The sequence below is a fragment of the Schistocerca gregaria genome, chromosome 1 (assembly GCF_023897955.1).
Source record: "Schistocerca gregaria isolate iqSchGreg1 chromosome 1, iqSchGreg1.2, whole genome shotgun sequence".
In the NCBI taxonomy this organism is placed as follows: domain Eukaryota; kingdom Metazoa; phylum Arthropoda; class Insecta; order Orthoptera; family Acrididae; genus Schistocerca; species Schistocerca gregaria.
In genome coordinates this window covers 830,383,840-830,405,008 of record NC_064920.1, presented here as the reverse complement: position 1 = coordinate 830,405,008, position 21,169 = coordinate 830,383,840, and the positions used below count along the sequence as shown (strand labels likewise).

At 43.1% G+C, this 21,169-nt stretch overlaps 1 protein-coding gene across 2 annotated transcripts in view; it reads right to left on the bottom strand.

Annotated features, from left to right (window-relative positions):
* Positions 1–641: 641 nt before the first annotated feature.
* Positions 642–21,169, bottom strand: part of LOC126271981 (E3 ubiquitin-protein ligase TRIM37-like) — a 265,524-nt gene continuing 244,996 nt past the window's right edge. For both annotated transcript variants that reach the window (XM_049974450.1, XM_049974459.1), the window contains exons 17-18: positions 7,737–7,827; positions 642–1,093 (exon numbers count right to left, since the gene is read on the bottom strand). In XM_049974450.1, the coding sequence (XP_049830407.1) occupies positions 1,060–1,093; positions 7,737–7,827 (125 nt within the window). In that variant the 3' untranslated portion in view covers positions 642–1,059. The remainder of the gene's footprint in view (positions 1,094–7,736; positions 7,828–21,169) is intronic.

Here is a 21,169-nt window from a genome sequence, read left to right as displayed (position 1 = left end):
TCTTCAGTAAGGTAATTTACCACCTCTTTGTTCCCAGACTGTCTGAATGGTTTGAGGAAAACTCCACATACAAAGGGGCTTGCATGTCCCTCGATTCACATACCTCAGTCCTATTAAGCACTCTTGTGATGGAGCACTATGTATGCGTCACGAACTCAGCTTTGATCAATCTTTACAAGTTGCTGGCAGCAGCTGAGCGCTCGTCGATCAAGATGGTTACCCATGCCTTCAAAGGTGTTTTGCGAAGTTCTTGCAATGCTGACGTCAGTGCCAAAAAGAAGGCCACACATTACATGTATGTATCACTAATTCTGATGATGAGGTCATTTAAATGCACATTGTTGAACAGTGTGAGCAGCATTCTCATTCATGTTAAAGCTATGAGCCCTAAAAGCTGAAGTAATGGTATGATTTTTAACTTATTTTATAAAAGCAGGCAGAGAAAGAGAAAATATATAGGAAACGCTTTTGAGAAGTCATTGCTGAATTAAGAGCATGGGAACACATCAATCTGCCACCTTAGTCCCATCATCCCAACTGTGATGAGTTCATAATCTTTGATAACCTTCAGTACTTAAATTTGTACTTAAAAAAAAAGCTACTAGCAGCTGTCTTATTGATCATTTGGAGTGATACACCAATTAAAAATATTATTTATTAAATATTCAAGTGAAATAATGTTCTACACTTGATTTATATAAAAAAGAACAATAAATTAATACATTTTCCATCACTATCACAGAATTACTCACAGTGGAAAAATCACCAAAGGAAAAGTGCTGTGTGTGTGTGTGTGTGTGTGTGTGTGTGTGTGTGTGTGTGTGTGTCCAGGAAGAGGAGTGAGACATTAACTGAAAGGGAAATGGGGTAAAAGCAAGGGGAGGAGGGGGGGGGGGGGGGGTAGTGAAGGGAAGAGTGGATGAAAAGGAAGTATGGCTCTTACATAAGACTTTCATAACAATAATATGTCGCAGGCTTCCAGAAATTTGGAATGCTTGTAGTCAAAACATGTGTTACACTAGGATATTTCAAATGACCATTCTTCGATATTCTTGTTTCTTACTGATCTCCCGGACATTTGTCATTCAAACACCTGAAATATAAGCATATTTAAACATTAATGACAAAATGTAAGTATCTCATTAAAACATTATAATTATCTCAAATGTATGCATCAATTCATTAGTGGGCTACACAGCAAAAAATACCTTCTGGATTTGATTCGTTAAATAGGTTTAGTATATAATTTTTACAGTCAGCAGTACCACAATTTTTTTTTCAATCTACTAGTGTTATTTAACTTCTAAAGCCCTTTGATACGTCATTTATTAAATGGAATCTTTTGCTTTATACACTCATGGAAATGGAAAAAAGAACACATTGACACCGGTGTGTCAGACCCACCATACTTGCTCTGGACACTGCGAGAGGGCTGTACAAGCAATGATCACACGCACGGCACAGCGGACACACCAGGAACCGCGGTGCTGACCGTCGAATGACGCTAGCTGCGCAGCATTTCTGCACCGCCACCATCAGTGTCAGCCAGTTTGCCGTGGCATACGGAGCTCCATCGCAGTCTTTAACACTGGTAGCATGCCGCGACAGCGTGGACGTGAACCGTATGTGCAGTTGACGGACTTTGAGCGAGGGCGTATAGTGGGCATGTGGGAGGCCGGGTGGACGTACCGTCGAATTGCTCAACACGTGGGGCGTGAGGTCTCCACAGGACATCGATGTTGTCGCCAGTGGTCGGCGGAAGGTGCACGTGCCCATCGACCGGGGACCGGACGGTAGCGACGCACGGATGCACGCCAAGACCGTAGGTTCCTACGCAGTGCCGTAGGGGACCGCACCGCCACTTCCCAGCAAATTAGGGACACTGTTGCTCCTGGGGTATCGGCGAGGACCATTCGCAACCGTCTCCATGAAGCTGGGCTATGGTCCCGCACACCGTTAGGCCGTCTTCCGCTCACGCCCCAACATCGTTCAGCCCGCCTCCAGTGGTGTCGCGACAGGCGTGAATGGAGGGACGAATGGAGACGTGTCGTCTTCAGCGATGAGAGTCGCTTCTGCCTTGGTGCCAATGATGGTCGTATGCGTGTTTGGCGCCGTGCAGGTGAGCGCCACAATCAGGACTGCATACGACCGAGGCACACAGGGCCAACACCCGGCATCATGGTGTGGGGAGCGATCTCCTACACTGGCCATACACCTCTGGTGATCATCGAGGGGACACTGAATAGTGCACGGTACAGCCAAACCGTCATCGAACCCATCGTTCTACCATTCCTAGACCGGCAAGGGAACTTGCTGTTCCAACAGGACAATGCACGTCCGCATGTTTTGTAAGTCAACTACCCTGGCCAGCAAGATCTCCGGATCTGTCTCCCTTTGAGCATGTTTGGGACTGGATGAAGTGTCGTCTCATGCGGTCTGCACGTCCAGCACGAACGCTGGTCCAACTGAGGGGCCAGGTGGAAATGGCATGGCAAGCCGTTCCACAGGACTACATCCAGCATCTCTACGATCGTCTCCATGGGAGAATAGCAGCCTGCATTGCTGCGAAAGGTGGATATACACTGTACTAGTGCCGACATTGTGCATGCTCTGTTGCCTGTGTCTATGTGCCTGTGGTTCTGTCAGTGTGATCATGTGATGTATCTGACCCAAGGAATGTGTCAATAAAGTTTCCCCTTCCTGGGACAATGAATTCATGGTGTTCTTATTTCAGTTTCCAGGAGTGTATGTGAACAATTTAACTCACATGCTTTGTGCAGTTACTGATGTCAAAATATCAGCCTAAACTTCAGAAAAGCTTACACTGACAAGAGTAAATTTTAGTTCTTGACATCAACAAAAGCTATCATCAATTAACTATGTCAACAGAGGCCACAATGAATGATAATATTCATTTGTTTATATCTCAAATTCGAAGTTATATAAATAATGACAAAAGAAGACAGGTTCTTAAACTATAAAAAATTTATGTTTAATTTTGTACCTACAGAAACTATGGAAATACGATGACAGCAACTTGTGAAATCATCATCAGTGTTCTGCCAAAAGGCAGGTTTTCACATGGTAGTTCTCCAGGCTGTCCAATCTTCTGTCATCCTCTTCAGGTCTGCATAATTTCCTCTTCCCTTTATTTCATGTATCATCTTGTATCTCTTTCTTCCTTTCATACTTCTCCCACAAACTAATCCTTCCAAAGCATCTGCTTGCAAGCACTCCCTTCTCAATGATTGTCCCAACCAGTTCTTTTTCCTTTCTCTTACAACCTTCAGCAGACATCATCTCTCACCAACCTTTCCAATACCCTTCCGTCCAGCTTATTCTCTCCATTCTCCTCCACATCCACATAGCAAATGCTTCTAACCTTTTACCATCCTCTGATCTCAGCGTTCCTGTTTCTGCCCCATATAGTGCCACACTCCAATCAAAACATTTGCCAAGCCTTTTCCTTAGACCTTTATCTAATTTGGCACACAAGAGTCTCCTCTTTCTCTTGAATGCTTCCTTTGCTACGGCAATTCGAATTTTCACCTCCTGGTGACATATCAAGTCTTAAGTTATTGTACTTCCAAGATATTTAAATGCATTTACTTGGCTAATGGTAGATTGCCCAATTTTAATACTGGACAGTCTGCATCTTGTACTGATGACCATACTCTTTGCTTTTCCTGTGTTTATTTGCATCCCATATTCCACACAAGGTTCATTCAGATCTTTCAGCATGTTATTCACTGTCCACTCACTTTCTGCCACTAATACCATGTCATCAGCAAATCTTATACATTCTATTCTCTTTCCACCAATACATATTCCTCTTTTCCCATCTAAACTTTTCACAATAATTTCTTCAAGGTATACGTTAAACAACAGTGGGGAAAGGCAACAAACTTGTCTAACACCTCGTCCAATGCTGCTTCCTTCTGACATTTCATTTCCAGTCCTTATCCTTAATTTCTGGTGTAAATATAGATTTCTGTATCAGTCGTCTCTCTTTCCAACCCACTCCTTTCCTTTTCACAATATCCATCAGCTTGTTCCACTGAACTCTATCCAGCTTGCCATAAAGCCTTCTGTCAACACTCTCAGCAAGACTTTAGCTGCATGAGAAATTAGACTGATGGTCCTATGCTCTTCAAAACTTGGGGAAAATGCTAGGTATTGTTGTTATTGACATTAATGTATTATCAAAATAAAATGAAATATGCTAGAAATGAAATTACAAAATAATATCATTTAAACAAGTCAGACGCTAAAAAGAAAGTGCACAGAAAGTTTCAATAAATGATTATTTCCAAGTATGAGAACCAGCCCTGGATTGATGATATTTCTGAACAGGTCAAAAACGTGATCAGATTAGGATCAACAAAATCTTCGTTGCTCATGGGTGATATGCAAGTGTCATTTCAATGGGATGGTGTTCAATGATATGGAACATCACTGCATATCAGATAAGAACCAATATGTTGGATGCACCATGAAAAGTTTTCACCTGATGGATTACAGTGGCTTGCTAGCTTTAGCACAAAGGCTGGATACATACGCACATACAGACCTGTGGTTAAGTTTCTGTAAGATGTTAAATGCTATACGTGACCTTACTTTTAAATCCCTTAGATGTGGTACGCAAGTTGGTCAGTAACAAGAAGTCTGGCCTAGAAACTATACAAACTCTTTCACATTTAGATCAGTGTTCATTATATCAATGTAAGTGGATTAAATATGCACAAAGAATGGCGAAAGCCCACCCATGTATTTTTTTTTTTCTGCTGATGATGTGAAGCTAACATTCTACACCTCCCAATAATTACCACACTAGATGCAACTGTTACATTGCATGGTTAGCAGAGGAGCAAAATATAGTGAAACTATACTCATATAAGATGACAAAGACAATAATACTTATTTTTAAGTTGTTCCCTTGGGTAACACTGATCTAGGCGGATCAGTTTCATAGGTCTTATTCAACTTATATCTCTGCATGTCCACCTTTTCAGAGATGGTTGCAGGACTCGGCTGTTCGATATAGAACATCAAATCAAACAAATTTCAGAAGTCTAGTTCCCAAACTGATTTTATTTGGCTACCAGTTTTGGCAGTTTACTATGCCATCTTCAGGCCCCTGAAATGTGTAGGAAGACTCCACCACAGTTCTGGCCAAAACAGGGGCCAGCAATACCGGTATTAGTAGATTTATGCTTGCTAGAGCGATCAATTCAACCAGATGGTGCTTGTTGATCTGATCGCTATAGCAAACATAAATCTATTAAACCAGTATTGCTGGCCTCTGTTTTAACCAGAACTGAGGTGGAATCTTACCACATGTTGGACAGGGGTCTGAAGATGGTGTAGTGAATGGCCAAAACTGGTAGCCAAATAAAATAAGTTTGGAAACTAGACAGCTGAAAGGTGTTTAATTTGACATCCTTATTCAGCTTAGAATCTAAAATATCGTCAAGACAAGAAGAACTATATACAGATATGAAGACATTCCTGTTGGTAGAGATATATGACTATATTTTGTCTCCAACTGGTATTAGTCATGTTGGGAAGCCTGTTGTATTGCTGTCTCTAGTGAGGTTAGGTTAACTGTGAAATGATACCTTCTAAGCCTTTGGAATTGCTGCAGCAATTGCTCTGGGTGTCACATTCACATTCTGGTCCACTCTCACTGGTGGGCACTGACACTGTTCAAATACAGTCACTTGGCTACAGCACCCAGTTAGTTTTGCAAAACATCATTTTAACAGCTTCCTTTTGTGTGCTATTTAGTATTTTATGTGTACCCTGACAGCACATACTGGTTAGGTCCCATGGCATATTATGTACATTTAGATATACATGAAGGGAACATGGATGGGGCAAATGTGTGGTAAGAACACTTAGAGCCTCATCATCTGAGGATGTCTGCAGTGGCAGGTAGAAGAAGTACTACTATCCATGTCACTGCTACTTTTCCTCAAGTGGTGTGTGTGTGTGTGTGTGTGTGTGTGTGTGTGTGTGTGTGTGTGAGAGAGAGAGAGAGAGAGAGAGAGAGAGAGAGAGAGAGAGAGAGAGCAGGAACAGGAAAAGGGGGGGGGCAGTAAAAGGGGGCACAATGGGGAGCATTGCCATTTCAGAATATAGCCACTCCACCTTTTGCCCTCACTCCAGTGTGGTCAACCTTTCTATAGTGGCAAGAAACAAATGGGATTGATGCCTCAAGAGGTCTCCTACAGGTGAACACATTGGCTTTTCATGGTTTAAGAGAGATAGTCCTCACACACAAAATTCCGAACAATGGAAAATCTATAGTAGTGTGAACCATGTCCATCAGAAATGTTTTATGCCCATTCCACCACATTTTTTTCCTTAATGTGGCTAAATACAGAAGTTTACACTTACAAACTTGAAAGAAAATAAAATGAAGTTAATAACATTAATATCTTAGGATTAAAGAAGACCATTCGCCAAACAGCAGAAAAGTTGACTAGTCGAGAAGCACACACAAAACAGAATGAAAATTTTGGTAGTTTTCATAATAATTCCTTTGCCAAGCTAGAATACAAAACACAAACTCGCACTGTGCCAGCTGAGTACACAATCCTGGGCTTGAAGTTTAGTAAGTGGACTTTAAGTGAGGGTTGTGGTGGGTTGTGGATAGAGGGCGAAAGAGGGGGGCAGCAGGAGGAGAAGTTGGGGACAGGCTCAGAGGGGAGATGGAGTGCGGACAACAGGTGAACCGGATAGAAATGTGGAAGGAAAGGGTGGTAGTGGCATGGGCTGAGTATGTGACAATTACGTACCAGAGCCAGTGAAGTGTGACACACAATGAGATGATGAGGATTGGAAGAGGATGGCAGGGCAGAACGAGAGGAAACTGTTGGGTAGAGAAAGGTTTGACACCTGGGACAATGGGTTGGGAGTGGTATAGGGTCTGTCCAGAACATCCTATCCTAGTCCTCTCAAAGGCTTATCCTATCTCATCAGACAAAGGGACACCAGTGACAGAGGGCATGCATGCAATATCACCATTATGCATGTGCCTGTGCGCCACAGGTGGAGCAAAATTTGAAAGAGGGAACTAAAGGTCATGCAGTGGTAACATATGTGCATATCACTGAATGGTTAGTTGAAATATCAGAGCAAGATGTTGACATCTTCTGGCTGAAAATCTCAACAGCAACAACAACAATAGTAGTAATTCTTAGTAGCAGCAGTGTTATTATGCATACAGTCTCTTTCCTGATTACAGTGTTTTGTATGTTAAAATGTGCTTCGCTCTCTAAAATACCAGCTGTCAATGATTGTTATTCTGATCCAGGTAAAACATATTTATAGACTGACCATATGAACCGAATTAATTTTGAATTTTGGAGACATATTACAGTAATTCAATATTGTAGCCCCATCTTTCACAGCCTCTGCTGCTCCTAGAGAGAAATTTGATACGGGAACATTTTCCTTCATCCAACTCTCTCAGAGTTGCTATTACTGAATCATCATGGCACACCTTTCTAGGTGATTGCAAATCCATAATACCTATAGGAGACTGAAACTATGTTGGTCTTCTAGTAATGCTACTCATAGAAGACCATGACACACACACACACACACACACACACACACACACACACACACACACACACACAGAGAGAGAGAGAGAGAGAGAGAGAGAGAGAGAGAGAGAGAGAGAGAGAGAGAGAGAGAGAGAGAATATTTTCTATTGTACATGGACTTACTTTTCCTTCTTTTGCTTAGTTTCTTCCTTTTCAGCCTGATTCCTTGAAGTAACTTCATGTTCTTGTCGCAATGAAGTCAGTTCTCTTTCAACTGAAAATTATTGACCATTCAATACTGAAAATTTTCACATTTGAATTTAATAAATGATTTGCCATCAATACTATAAACACACAAAGTAGCAAACGAACTTACTGTAATGAAACAGACTTAAAAGACATGGTCATTCATAATTGTTTTAAAGTAAGTGACCTCAGCCCAAGTCCAAAAAAATTAAGATACTAGGTCAATAAGGATAAAAAGGTATAAGAATGGGACAGAAGAAGGCAATGAAAGGAAAGTAATGTTGCAGAAAATAAACTAAGAGGAAAGAGTGTTGATATTTGTTTTGTAAGTGGTTCCAACAGTGACTTGGAGCTATGACAACTGTCGGAGATCGGCCCTTACTTAAGATCTGGTCACCAATGGGGTCGTGATCTGCAAACTGTCAGGGGTCACAATCAGCAAGCCGTCACTCCAAGTGGTGCTCTTGGAAGAAGCCATGACATCACAGCACTCGTCCCATCACCTGGTGGGGCCCCGTGACCACCGACCATCTCTAACTGTGCACCTAAATCTTGGAGTGATCATTTTCTCATGTGAACTCACTGTGCTTCAATACATCAGGCAATACAGACCTGGAATTTATGAAGCAGTGGTTCAACAACTGCAGGAATGGTTGCAGCTTGCTCTGTAACTAAAACAGGAACATTTGACAGCTGGATTGGCAGAAACTACTGGAACAGTAGTAAAAGAAATTGGCCTTAGTACAGCAACAAACAATGATGCTGTCTACCAGGAATGAGACCTCTTCAGCAGTTCTGCAATTTCCATAGTTTCTCGACTACACTGATGACTGGAAAATGTACTTGCAGCACCTAAACCATCACTTCTCTGATTACAAGATAACCAGTTCAGATGGAAAACCATTATTTATTTCTTTGGTGGTCTTTGTATAGTGTGTTGGTATTGCTCCGTAACTTGTCTAACACAAAAGTTCTTGTAGTTTGTATTGTCGTGAGCTTAGTAAAATGTTGTCAGATTGTTACAGATGATAGTCCTAAATGCCCTTTGCTACAATAGATCTTTACTAACATTGAACGGCAGTCAGAGTCTGGTAAGGACTGGGTCACTGACCTTTGGGGTCTTAGTGACTGTTGTATTTTTGTGTGCTTAAAAGAAAGATGTCTCAGATCATATGCTGATCCCATTAATTGAGACTTGCTCCTCCAGTACTCACCTGATAAGAAATTGTGCACACAGATTTTATGGTATTCAACTACTTTCCTAGGTGAGGCACTTAAAATGGCTCAGGCTTTCTGTTGTATATTGCCAATAGGCCACATATTTCCACTGCCACCCAATGTTTCTGCAGAGTGGAGTTCCCTACCCGTAGCCCACAAGTGTCTCTCCTCCGACACTGTGTATTCATACTAGATGGATATCACACGTCACAACACCATTCTGTATACAAACAGTACATTTATACGCCATTTGTTCCAGGTTACACCAGGGGCACCAGCTGCACTTCCAAACAGGGTGCACTCCAGGAAACTGGCAGCACTGCTATCTAAGTACAAATACCATCTGCACATCATGCGGATGGAAACATACCACCACCTGCTGGATACATAAGGCTAGGCACTGTCTGCAGGAGTTCCAGCTGGGGTTCCAGTCCCAGTACAGTACAGTGCAGCACAGTCGCTGAGACATGCCAGGACACTCCGCTCTGCTCCGCACTGTCATCATGCCTACCCCACACATGGCGTACTCCCTCTTGGTCTCTGAGCTACAGCCATATGGGATGGCACTTCCCACTGATCTTTTACTATGACAGTAAACTTTGTTTTTGTTAATTCAGTGATCACAAATAATCTTTCAGTTGTAGTTTTGGGGCAACCGTCTTTGTAACTTTGTGCAGTTAATAAAGTGTTTATAGTGCAACTTCAGATTAGATTTTTCATCTTTGAACACAGCAAGAAACCATGCAAAATATTGAGTAGCACTGTGTCTGGTTGACAGGTGTTCTAGTATAGAGAATTCTGCTTACATATTTGTCTGTTTTGATACGGCGGTGTATTCCTGTCTTTCATGTTGTTACAACAGTGGCATTAGTCGCATTTTGTGAATCTTGTGACAGTATCTGCAGGTCACATTGGTGGTCTCCCGTTCATGTGTTGTAAGTGCGCAGAATTGGAAACTTATCAACAATGACCTGGACATTAACTGCCTTGAAATTGTCACATAATCAGAGAGAGACATCTGGTTTCTTTCTTATTATGAGGATAAAAGCCCATTGGCTCGATAAGACAGCAGTAATCACTTTGAGATCCTCCACTCTGCCAATTTTACTTTAAAGTTTCCTATAAGATGAGTGGCATCGGTCATGTCACGAGAAGAAAGGCACGGAACCAAATTTTAAATGAATTTTCACTGCTACATCTGTAACCCGACCTAACCCAGGAGTAAAGAGATCAGAATATGAGTCAGTTAATTCTTCAGTGCCATGGAACAAAATCTTCTTATACACCATGTTTTCCAAAATGGAGCAACCAAATTGCCTAAATGCATCTAACCAAAACACGTTTCTTGCTTTATTGGAAATTACAATTAATAAGGAAAGTTAACACGAAACATTTTTATAAGATTCTTCTGTAGAAAAAATATCTCATGTGCATGATGTGGCCACAATATACAATTATTCCCCTACAAAGCGGCTGTACTTGTGGAGAACCTAATGCAACGTTAACATTACTATTTATAAGAGAAGAGAATGTACCAAAATCCACTTGAACTGGTGGTTTGTTGGAAGTGTACCTATAGTTAACGATACACCCACAATCTTGCGACAAGTGCCATTGATAGGTGTTTTGGCGCCCTAGTCAAGAACTGAAAAATGATGCTCACTCTTTTTTATTACTATGATCTCCCCGATATCTCCCCTCCCCCCCCCCCCCCCCCCCCAACTCCACCACCATAAACATCCAACAGCACAACAATGTAAATCTCCTATTATACTTTTAATCACTAAACTTAGGTGGCCAGAAGTCCACATTTTCTGGGGACAGTTCACACTCTGCCCTCAATTTTTTCATGGCTTGATTTGCTGCCCCCAAAATTTTGCCATCTTAGACGGCTGCCTAGCTTTGCCTAGTGGCTGAAATGGCAATGCTCGAGACTGTTTGTGCTCAACAACCCCTTTGGCCTCTATCAGTATAACAAGCTGCCCTTTGGTATTTCCTGTGCCTCAGCAGTATTCCAGCATTATTTGGATCGACTGATACAAATATTCCTTTGTGTTGAGATCATCTGGATGACAACATAATGACAGGGTAACCACCAGTGAGCACATTTGGAATTTGCAATCCTTGTTTTCTCCATTAACAAACGCAAGCCACAAATGTATCTTCCAGAAGTGAAATTTTCCCCATGTCGAAAAAATCCTACCTACTTTACATGTTGTGGGAGAAAGGGTTTTCATTCACATGGTCCCCAGAGGGTGATGCAACTTTTCTCATGCTTAAATAAGCCCTCCACATGGCACCATGCCTCATGCAGTTTTCACTGGGGAAGCCTCTTCTTGCCATAGATGCCTCACAGTGTTGGATGCTATCCCACAAGGAAGCTGATGGTTCTGAACATCCTGTTGCATTTGTTTCTAAGGCACTCAATGCTACCCAATGGATCTACTCTTACACACTGAAAGAGAGGCACTGGGCATTGTTTATGTCATTATGATCCTCACCTATTTGTACGACAGCAAGTTCCAGCTGCTGATGGACCACAAACTGCTGACCACATTGTTTCGTGCACATTCCAGCCTTCTGGACGGGAGAGCATAGCATAAAGGATTCAACAATAGGTGTTGTTCTTATCCGTATATAAATACAAGTCAGTCATCCACCACATCAACACTGATACTTTCTACCAGCTCCCCCAGATTCTGAATTTGACACCCAGGAAAAGTTATTTTTCAGCTGGATTCTTATTCTTTGTTTTCCTCTCCATGCTGCATTGGTTGTGGCCCAAACATTGTCAGACCCTCTACACTATTACCAATTAGTTTAAGCAAGGGTGGCCTCAGTGTTTATCCATGATGGCACATGGTTTACTAAAAACGACCTTTGATCCAGAGAACAGGCTCCTCTCCCACTATGGCATCCTCCTTCTGCAAATGGAATACAAACAGCCTAGGGTCATTATTTCCCTCGCTCCCAGAGTGTTTGCACTTCTACAGGCACATCACGGGGGTGTACCCCACACATAAAGCAGCTGGCCAACAATCACACATACTGATTGGCCCACAAGGACATCAGACCATAGTACAGTCCTTTACAGCGTCTGCTCATCAGCAATCTGCACCATCCAAGGTGTTTTCCCTCTGGCCCCCTTTGCGCCCTTGAGAGCACCTCCAAATCAACTTTTTTGGTCCTTCCTTGCATTGGATGTGGCTAGTTGTGGCGGACAATGACCCCTAGTTGTTCTATTTCCATGAGCAGCAAGTAATACACCACCTTCTTACAGCACTGTTCCACTTCCAATTCAGGAATGTATGGTGCAGACCTTCAAAGAGAAGACTGAGGCATCAGTGAAGTCTTCACCATCAGAAGATGCCTTCATCTTTTTTTCCATCACCTAGAGTGCAGACCGATGACCTCGTAGTTTGGTCCCTTCTCCCGCCTTTAAACCAACCAACCAACCAACCAACCTAGAGTACTACTCCAACTGTGGGAAAGGGTGCAGCCAAATAGTGACACAGGAGGCAGCCTCAGACCCTCCTCTCTCTGCTCTAGCTGCCAGATCCTCTGCCCTGTTCTCCAGCCCATCACTGGTACTGGACCAGCAAATATAGCAGCAATTAATTTCATAAGTCCTCAAGATCGTCAGATGTATGAGGTCTCTGGCAAAGGCTACCTCTGAAAGCACCACCAGAACCAGCTGTGAACCAAGACCCCACCTGTATGTCCAGCCAGTCCCTACATCCTGCAGCCACAACCTCAACAGTTACAGCTGCCTCCTGTCTTCCACTACCAATGTCGGACCCCCAGTGATTGGTCAGTTGTCGACCGAACTCCAGCACTCCCAACTTCTCTATTACAAAACCAGCAGCCTCAGACCTGCCTTCCGTTTGCAACCTGAACCCTGTTGTGTCTGCCCTATCCAACGTGAGGTCGAGGTGCAGACCCTTCACAATCTAGCTCCAGCAGCAACATCCCCAGACCCAGCTCCAGTGGCAGTCTCTCGCATTTGGAGAAAAGCCGGAACAACCCCAGGCCAATTCTGTCCTTAACACGCTATTTCTGGTAGGGAAGGATGCTGTAACCATCTCTGACAGCAATATGGAGCTATCAAAACTGTCAGAGATTGACCCTTACAGCTCTCACCACTGATGGGAACACAATCTGCAAGCTGTCACTGCAAGTGGCACTCTTTGAAGAAGCCATGCTCCCATTGTGCATGTCGCATCACCTGGTAGGACCCCATGACCACTGACTGTCAATAACAGTGTGCCTGCAACTCAGAGTGATCAACATCTCATGTGCTTGCTTACACAGAAAATTCACTTCGCAGGCTGCTAGCTGTTGACAACCTTGGCTGGCTGCCTTCTATTTGTGTAATGCAGAACTTACAAGTGTTTATATTAACTGTGTGCCTCCAGATCAGCTGTTCCCAACTGTTTTACCGTTCCCAACTGTTTTACATATGCAGCCCATCTAATCTATATAAAAATCTCAAGAAACCCAGTAACTAAATATATAAACAACACACACACACACACACACACACACACACACACACACACACACAGAGAGAGAGAGAGAGAGAGAGAGAGGAGAGAGAGAGAGAGAGAGAGAGAGAGAGAGAGAGAGAGTCAGTAGGACCAATTAGTAAAACAATGTACAAAGAGGACTCAAAAATGTTTATATTCTATTTATACAGAAAAGATTTTTATTGTAGTCTCTTAGCTGTCACAGTTAGGTGAAAATTAAAAACCGAGTAGTCAGTGTAAAAAAAACCTCAATGGCATTTTGAAATTGTATGTCACCCACAAGAGGATCAATATCTGGATTAAAACTGATTAATTTTAACCTTAAATCACTATCTACATTCAGTCTATTCCTGTAATTATATTTGAAAATAATAATAATAATAATGAAGAGTTAGAAAGACTTGTTCTCATAGATAGTTTGTCCAAAAGCCCATCAAGTGTCTCGGTAACAGCAGTAACTCCCTGGGGACTGAGTGAAGTAGGGTACAGGCTAACGTCCTCAAATCGCATTTGAGAGACCCGTATTTGATTTTCGGATGGCCATTCAGGTAACAGTTTTCTGCAGTCACCCAGGTCACTCCATGCAAATGCTGGGATGATTGCTCCCTTCCACTCCAGTAGTAACAAACTCAAGCGAAACTTTATGTCTCATAATCTCAACTGAGGACACGACACTAAAAACCAATAATCCTCCCTTCTTGTGTCATGATACTAAATAAGCAAAATTCAAGCGAGTTGTTCTTGTGAATGACAGGCTATTTTCCTATGTTAAAAATTTGGTTAGTTTTGCTGTTACTCTGAATGATTATAACATTGAAATATCATTTACGGTCAATATTCTCACAAAATATCTGTTATTTTTACATAATTAAAGCTTAAAAGTCATTAAGTATCAAGATCTGGTAATGTGATCAAAAATGCTTTGTTACTGGCTGATGCTCTGGTGGCTTCACAGACTAGGAGTAAAACGAAGCAATGTATGTGTTTAGCAGCTTTAGCTGAAGTTAATGTGATTTTGATGTACTTTTTCTCCAAACAGTTTAGCTGTTTAGCGATGGAAAATGCAATTAAAACTTTTAAATAACAATAGAAATGAATTTTGTGAATGCTGATAGTGGACATCTTCTCCAAGTTGATGCATTTATGTTTCCACCCATTTAAAGCAGTGTATGACTGACATTGTATTTTCCTGCTCCCTGCAACATCATTAAACTCTATCAAAACTATGGAATTGTAGAACTTTTGCAAATGGGTCTACATATTATAACTAAACTGTCGAGATTGAGTCATGAGCTATGACCTAAAGCACAATAAAACTATTATTTGCAAAACTTAGTGACAATTTACTTTCTAGAATTCACTTAGCAGGGCTACCATCTCCACTACACATTGGTGGCACTCTGGATAGCGTGTTCAACTGCTAATGAAGAGGTCACATGTTTAAATTCTGGAGGGGTCATATACTTTTAAAGTCAAACAATGAAAAATCCAGGATGGAATGTAACAATATTATGAAAAGGAAAGTTGCTACTCATCATACAGCAGAAATGATGAGTTGCACATAGGCACAACAAAAAGACTGTCACAAATATAGATTTCGGCCAGTAAGGCCTTTGTCAAAATTAGATGACAAACACACACATACACACTCACACAGACACAACTCGCACATGCATGACTGCAGTCTCAGGCAACTGAGGCCACACTGTGAGCAGCAGCACCAGTGCACAATGGGAGTGGCGACTGGCTGGGGATAAGGAGGAGGCTGGGGTGGGGAGGGATAGTAGGATAGGAGAGCGTCCAGGGGGGGGGGGGGGGGGGAGGATATAGTGGAAAGGAGAAAAGTAAAAAGACAGGTTGCGATGCTAGCATGAAACCTGTAGTACTGAAATGGGAACAGAGAAGGAGCTGGATGGGAGAGGACAATGATTAACGAAGGTTGAGGCCAGGAGGGTTACGGGAATAAAGGATATATTGCAGGGACAGTTCCCACTTGTGCAATTCAGAAAAGCTGATGTTGATGGGAAGGATCCATACGACACAGGCTGTGAAACAGTCGTTGAAATGAAGGATGTCATGTTTGGCAGCGTGCTCAGCAACAGGGTGGTCCATTTGCTTCTTGGCCACATTTTGTCAGTAGCCCTTTGTGTGGACAAACAGCTTATTGGTTGCCATGCTCACATGGAATGCAGCACAGTGGTTGACACTTAGCTTGTAGATCACATGACTGAATTCACAGGTAGCCCTGCCTTTGATGGAATAAGTGATGTTTGTGACCGGACTGGAGTAGGTGGTTGTGGGAGGTAAGGGGTAGGGATGGACGAGTATACTGTGTAGGTTAGGTGGATGGCAGTATACCACTGTGGGAGGGGTGGGAAGGATAGTGGGCAGGACATTTCTCATTTCAGGACACAACGAGAGGCAGTCGAAACCATGGTGGACAATGTAATTCAGTTGCTCCAATCCTGGGTGGTACTGAGTTACAGGTGAATGTTCCTCTGTGGCTGAACAGTGGGACTTTAGGTGGTGGTGGGAGACTGGAAAGATAAGGCATGGGATATTTGCTTTTGCACAACGTTGGGAGGATAATTACAGTTTGTGAAGGCTTCAGTATGATCCTCGGTATATTTCGAGGGGGACAGCTAGACACTGCAGATGCGACGACAACGGGTGACTAAGCTGTATGGTAGGGGTCTCTTTGTATGGAACGGGTGGCAGCTGTCGAAGTATAGGTATCGGTTATGGTTAGTAGGTTTGATATGGACGGAGGCAGTGATGTAGCCATCTTTGAGGTGGAGGTCAACATCTACGAAGGTGGCTTGCTGGGTTGAGTAGGACCAGGTGAAGCAAATGGGGGAGAAGATGTTGGTGTTCTGGGGTAATGTGGACAGGGTGTCTTCACCCTCAATCCAGATCACAAATGTGTCACAATGAATCACAAATGTGCCACAATGAATCTGAACCAGGTGAGGGGTATACGATTCTCGGTGCTTAGGAAGGATTTCTCTAGATGGCCCATGGATAGGTTGGCATATGATGAGCCATGTGTGTGCCCATAGCTGTGCCCTCGATTTGTTGGTAGTTAATGCCTTCAAAGGAGAAGTAATTGTGGGTGAGATTATAGTTGGTCATGGCGTCTAGGTAGGAGGTGTCAGTTTGGAATCTGTTGGGTATTGGGAAAGGTAGTGTTCAATAGTGGTAAGGCCAAGGGCATTAGTGATTTTAGTGTACAGGGAGGTGGCATTAATAGTGGCAAGCAGGGCATCGTGTGATAAAGGGACAGGAACTGTGGAGCATCAGTGGAGGAAATGGTTGGTATCTTTTGTATGGGAGGGTAGGTTCCTGTTAGCAGGTTGAAGGTGTTGTCTCTAGAGCAGATATTCTCTCATTGGGGGCACAGTAAACTGCTACAATGGGGCATCCTGGGTGGTCGGGTTTATGGGCTTTAGGAAGCATGTAGAAGGTAGGAGTGCGAGGAGTTGTAGGGGTGAGCAGAGAGATGGACTCCAGTGAGGGATTCTGGGATGGGCCTAAGGATTTGAGGAGAGACTGGAGATCCTGCTAGATTTCTAGAGTAGGGGTCACTGTAGCAAGGTTTGTAGGTGGATGCATCTGACAGCTGGCAGAGTCCTTCTGCCAGGTAATCTTTGCAGTTCAAAACAACAGTGGTGGAGCCTTTATTCGCAGGTAGGATTATAAAGTTGGTATCAGTTATTAGATGGTGGACCACGGTTCTTCCTGTGGATGTAAGGTTAGTTTGCTGTTGAGAGATTTGGGGGATAATGGTGAGGCAAGGTTAAAGGTTAAGAAATTCTGGAAAGTTAACATAGGGTGATGTGGGGGCAGCGGGGGTGGGTCACCGTTGGATGGAGTAGTGAATTGAATTAGGCAGGGTTCAACATTCATCTTTGGTTGAGTCTGATTTGTAGGGTTGGTGGTGAAAAAGTGTTTCCACTGTAGGGACCAGGAGAAGGAGAGGTGGTTTTTAAAAAGTCCTGCATGTGAATTTGGGAGTCGGGCAAAAGGCGAGGCCTTTGGGAAGGACTGATATTTCTGTGGGGCTAAGGCTTCTGGACGAAAGGTTCATGAATATGTTTCTGGTCTGGATACTGTGTGGTGGTGGGAGGGAGTTTTGGAGGGTGGGGTAAATGTAGTAGGTCTGCGAGAGAGGGTTCGTCACTATAAGGAGACATGGAGGAGGTTGGTTGGTTGGTTTGGGGAAGGGGACCAAACTGCAGTGTCATTGTTCCCATCGAATTAGGGAAAGACTGGGAAGGAAGTTGGCTGTGCCTGAAGTGATTTAGGGAAATCATGGAAAACCTAAATCACGATGGCCAGATGCATGGTCGAACTGTTGTCGTCCTGAATGCAAGTCCAGTGTGCTAGCCAATGCGCCATCTCGCTCGGTGTTGAGGAGATTTGGAGGTGGTTGTAGAGGGGTTAGACAGTGGTACTCCAAGGTGGGAGCTGAAATGAGCAGGGTGGAGAGCTTTCTGAGGTGGCATTGTGCATGTTACCCTAGCCCAACCCCTTCAACCTCTTACCTGGAATCTGCCCTCATATATAAAAAAAAAAAAGGGTACCAACCATTTCCTCCACCTACTCTCCACAGTTCCTGTCTCTTTACCACATGGTGCCCAGCTCATCACTATTGATGCAACTTCCCTAATACCCTTGGCCATACCGCTATTGAACACTACCTTCCCCAATGCCCGACAGATTCCAAACCGACAACGTCCTTCCTAGTTGCCGTGGCCAACTACATCCTCACCCACAATTACTTCTCCTCTGAAGGCATTACCTACAAACAAATACCAAGTACGGCTATGGGCATCTGCATGTCACCATCATTTCCCAACTTATTCATGGGCTAGCTAGAGGTAGCCTTCCTGAACACCCAGAATCCTAAACCCCTCACCTGGTTCAGATTCACTGATGACATCTTTGTGATCTGGACTGAGGGTGAAGACACCCTATCCACATTCCTCCAGAACCTCAACAAGTTCTCCTCCCATTTGATTCAACTGATCAAACCTACTAACCACCAACAATACCTTGACTGACAGCTGCCACCAGTTCCATACCAAGAAGTGCCTTCCATGCAGCGTAGCCACCTGTGGTTGTCGCATCTGCATTGACAAGTGATCCCTCTTGAAATATACTGAGGGTCTCACTGAAGCCTTAAAAAACCGTAATTATCCTCCTAACCTTGTACAAAAACAAATCTCCCATGCCTTATCTTTCCAGTCTCCCACCACCTCCTGAAGTCCTATCATTCAGCCACAGAGGAACATTCCCCTCATAACTCAGTACCACCCAGGACTGCAGCAACTGAATTACTTTCTCCACCAGTGTTTCCATTACCTCTTGTCATGCCCTGAAATGAGAAACGACCAGCCCAATATCCTTTCCACCCCTCCCACAGTGATATACCGCCGTCCATCAACCCTACACAATATACTTGTCTATCCCCACACAACCGCTGCTCTCGACCCCTTACCTCATGACTCATACCCCTGTAATAGACCTAGATACACGACCTGTCCTATACACCACCACCACCACCACCACCACCACCACCACCACCTACTACTCCAGTCTGGTCACAAACATCACCTATCCCATCAAAGGCAGGGCTACTTGTGAAACTAGTCATGTGATCTACAAGCTAAGCTGCAACCACTGTGCTACATTCTACATGGGAATGAAAACCAATAAGCTGTTCATCCGCATGAAGGGTCACCGACAAACTATGGCCAAGAAACAAGTGGACTACCCTGTTGCTGAGCACGCTGCCGAACATGACATCCTTCATTTCAATGAATGCTTCACAACCTGTGCCATATGGGTCCTTCCCACCAACACTAGCTTTTCTGAACTGTGCAGGGGGGAACTTTCCCTGCAATATATCCTACATTCCCGTAACCCTCCTGGCCTCAACCTTCGTTAGTCGTAGACCTCTCCCATCCAGATCATTCTGTATTCCCATTTCAGCACTACACAGCCCTCATTCCACCATCATAACCAGTCTTTTTACTTTCTCCTTTACTGCTACCCGCCCCCGCCCCGCCTCTCCACTGCCCTCTGTCAAACCTCACGACTGCACATAGCTGCCCTACCCCGTCCGCCCTCGACCCTGCGCGCCCCTCAGCAGCATGTCACTGTTCGCAACCCCTACCCAACTCTCCTTCACCTTCCCTGCTCCAGCTTCATCCTTACCCCCACCCAGTCACCACTCCCATCATGCACCAGTGCCACTGCTCGCAGTGTGGCCTTTATTTGCCTGAGACTGCAGTCATGTGTATGTGAGTTGCGTTTGCACGAGTGTGTATGTGTGTGTATCTGTTGTCTATTTCTGACGAAGGCCTTACTGCATGAAAGCTTTATTTGTGACACTCCCTCTGTTGTGCCTATCTGCGACACAGCATCTCCGCTATATGGTGAGTAGCAACTTTCCTTTTAATAATATTGTTATATTGTTAAAAGTTTTACATGAAAAATGAAAATAGCATTAGCAAGAACTGGTTGTGGGGATTGTTTCAATTGTGGGATATATTATATATGGCTACACATTAGCCTTAGTCTGAGAAATGGACAGTAGAGGATGAATGCATTTGGTTTGCCGACAAACAATTCCCTTTTTTTGGAAAGCTTTGTTGAAGTGGAGATTAACACCATACACCGACATTACAATGAGGTCTGGGGTGATTTGGAGAGATATAAAGCATGTACAACACACAGGTGACAAACGTAAGGACTGTGATGTTTGCGAGTGGAAACTAAAATTAGCATCTGAAACAGACTGTATTTCATCTTTATGTAAGATGAGAAAGTGTAAACAATAAGGATTCTAGTTGGACAGTATGAAGATAAAAACATTATTTCTAATACAGCAATATGGTCACATTAAATAGAAAATATCTTTCTGAATGTGACATAGGTGAACAATAATTCCAAATGTAAGTGCACGTAAACAGCAAGGAAAACACAGTAATATTCTGTTTTTGATTGATATGGCGAAGTTTTGTAATTGTGATTTGGTTACACGAGAGGACTGTTGAGCCATTTTACGAACAAGTTAAAATGTTCTTTTAGGTTAGATTCAAAAGAGCGACATCTTATAATATTCTATGGTTACCGGTCTAATAGCTGAGCTATCTAATAAATAAGGTGTAGTTGTGTAAAATGACAATTTTCGCTAGTAGTTTAATTTCGCTGAATGACGCTTTATATTTTGGAGGTACGTTAATGTTAACTTCACAGTGCAACACATTTTTAATTAATTAGTGAACTTGTGCATTGCTGTGGTAATTTGCCATTACAGTCCAACCACATTTTACACATAATCTCATTATCTAGAACACTCAAAAACATCTTTTTTGGAGCTTTTATAGATGTGATACTACACACCATCTGTAACCCAATTTTTAAAATGTAAATTCCCTAACAAGACATTAATGTGCATTAGAATTATGACAACAGAAGCAGAGAGCTAGTCATTGATGTCACAGGCACCACGATTCAAATGAGTCATTATAGTGGGCTTCAAATTATTTGAATATCATTTCTGCTTTTATAAAAAAATACTGAAATTCAACAGGGAAAACAAGCATTTTAGGAGCATGC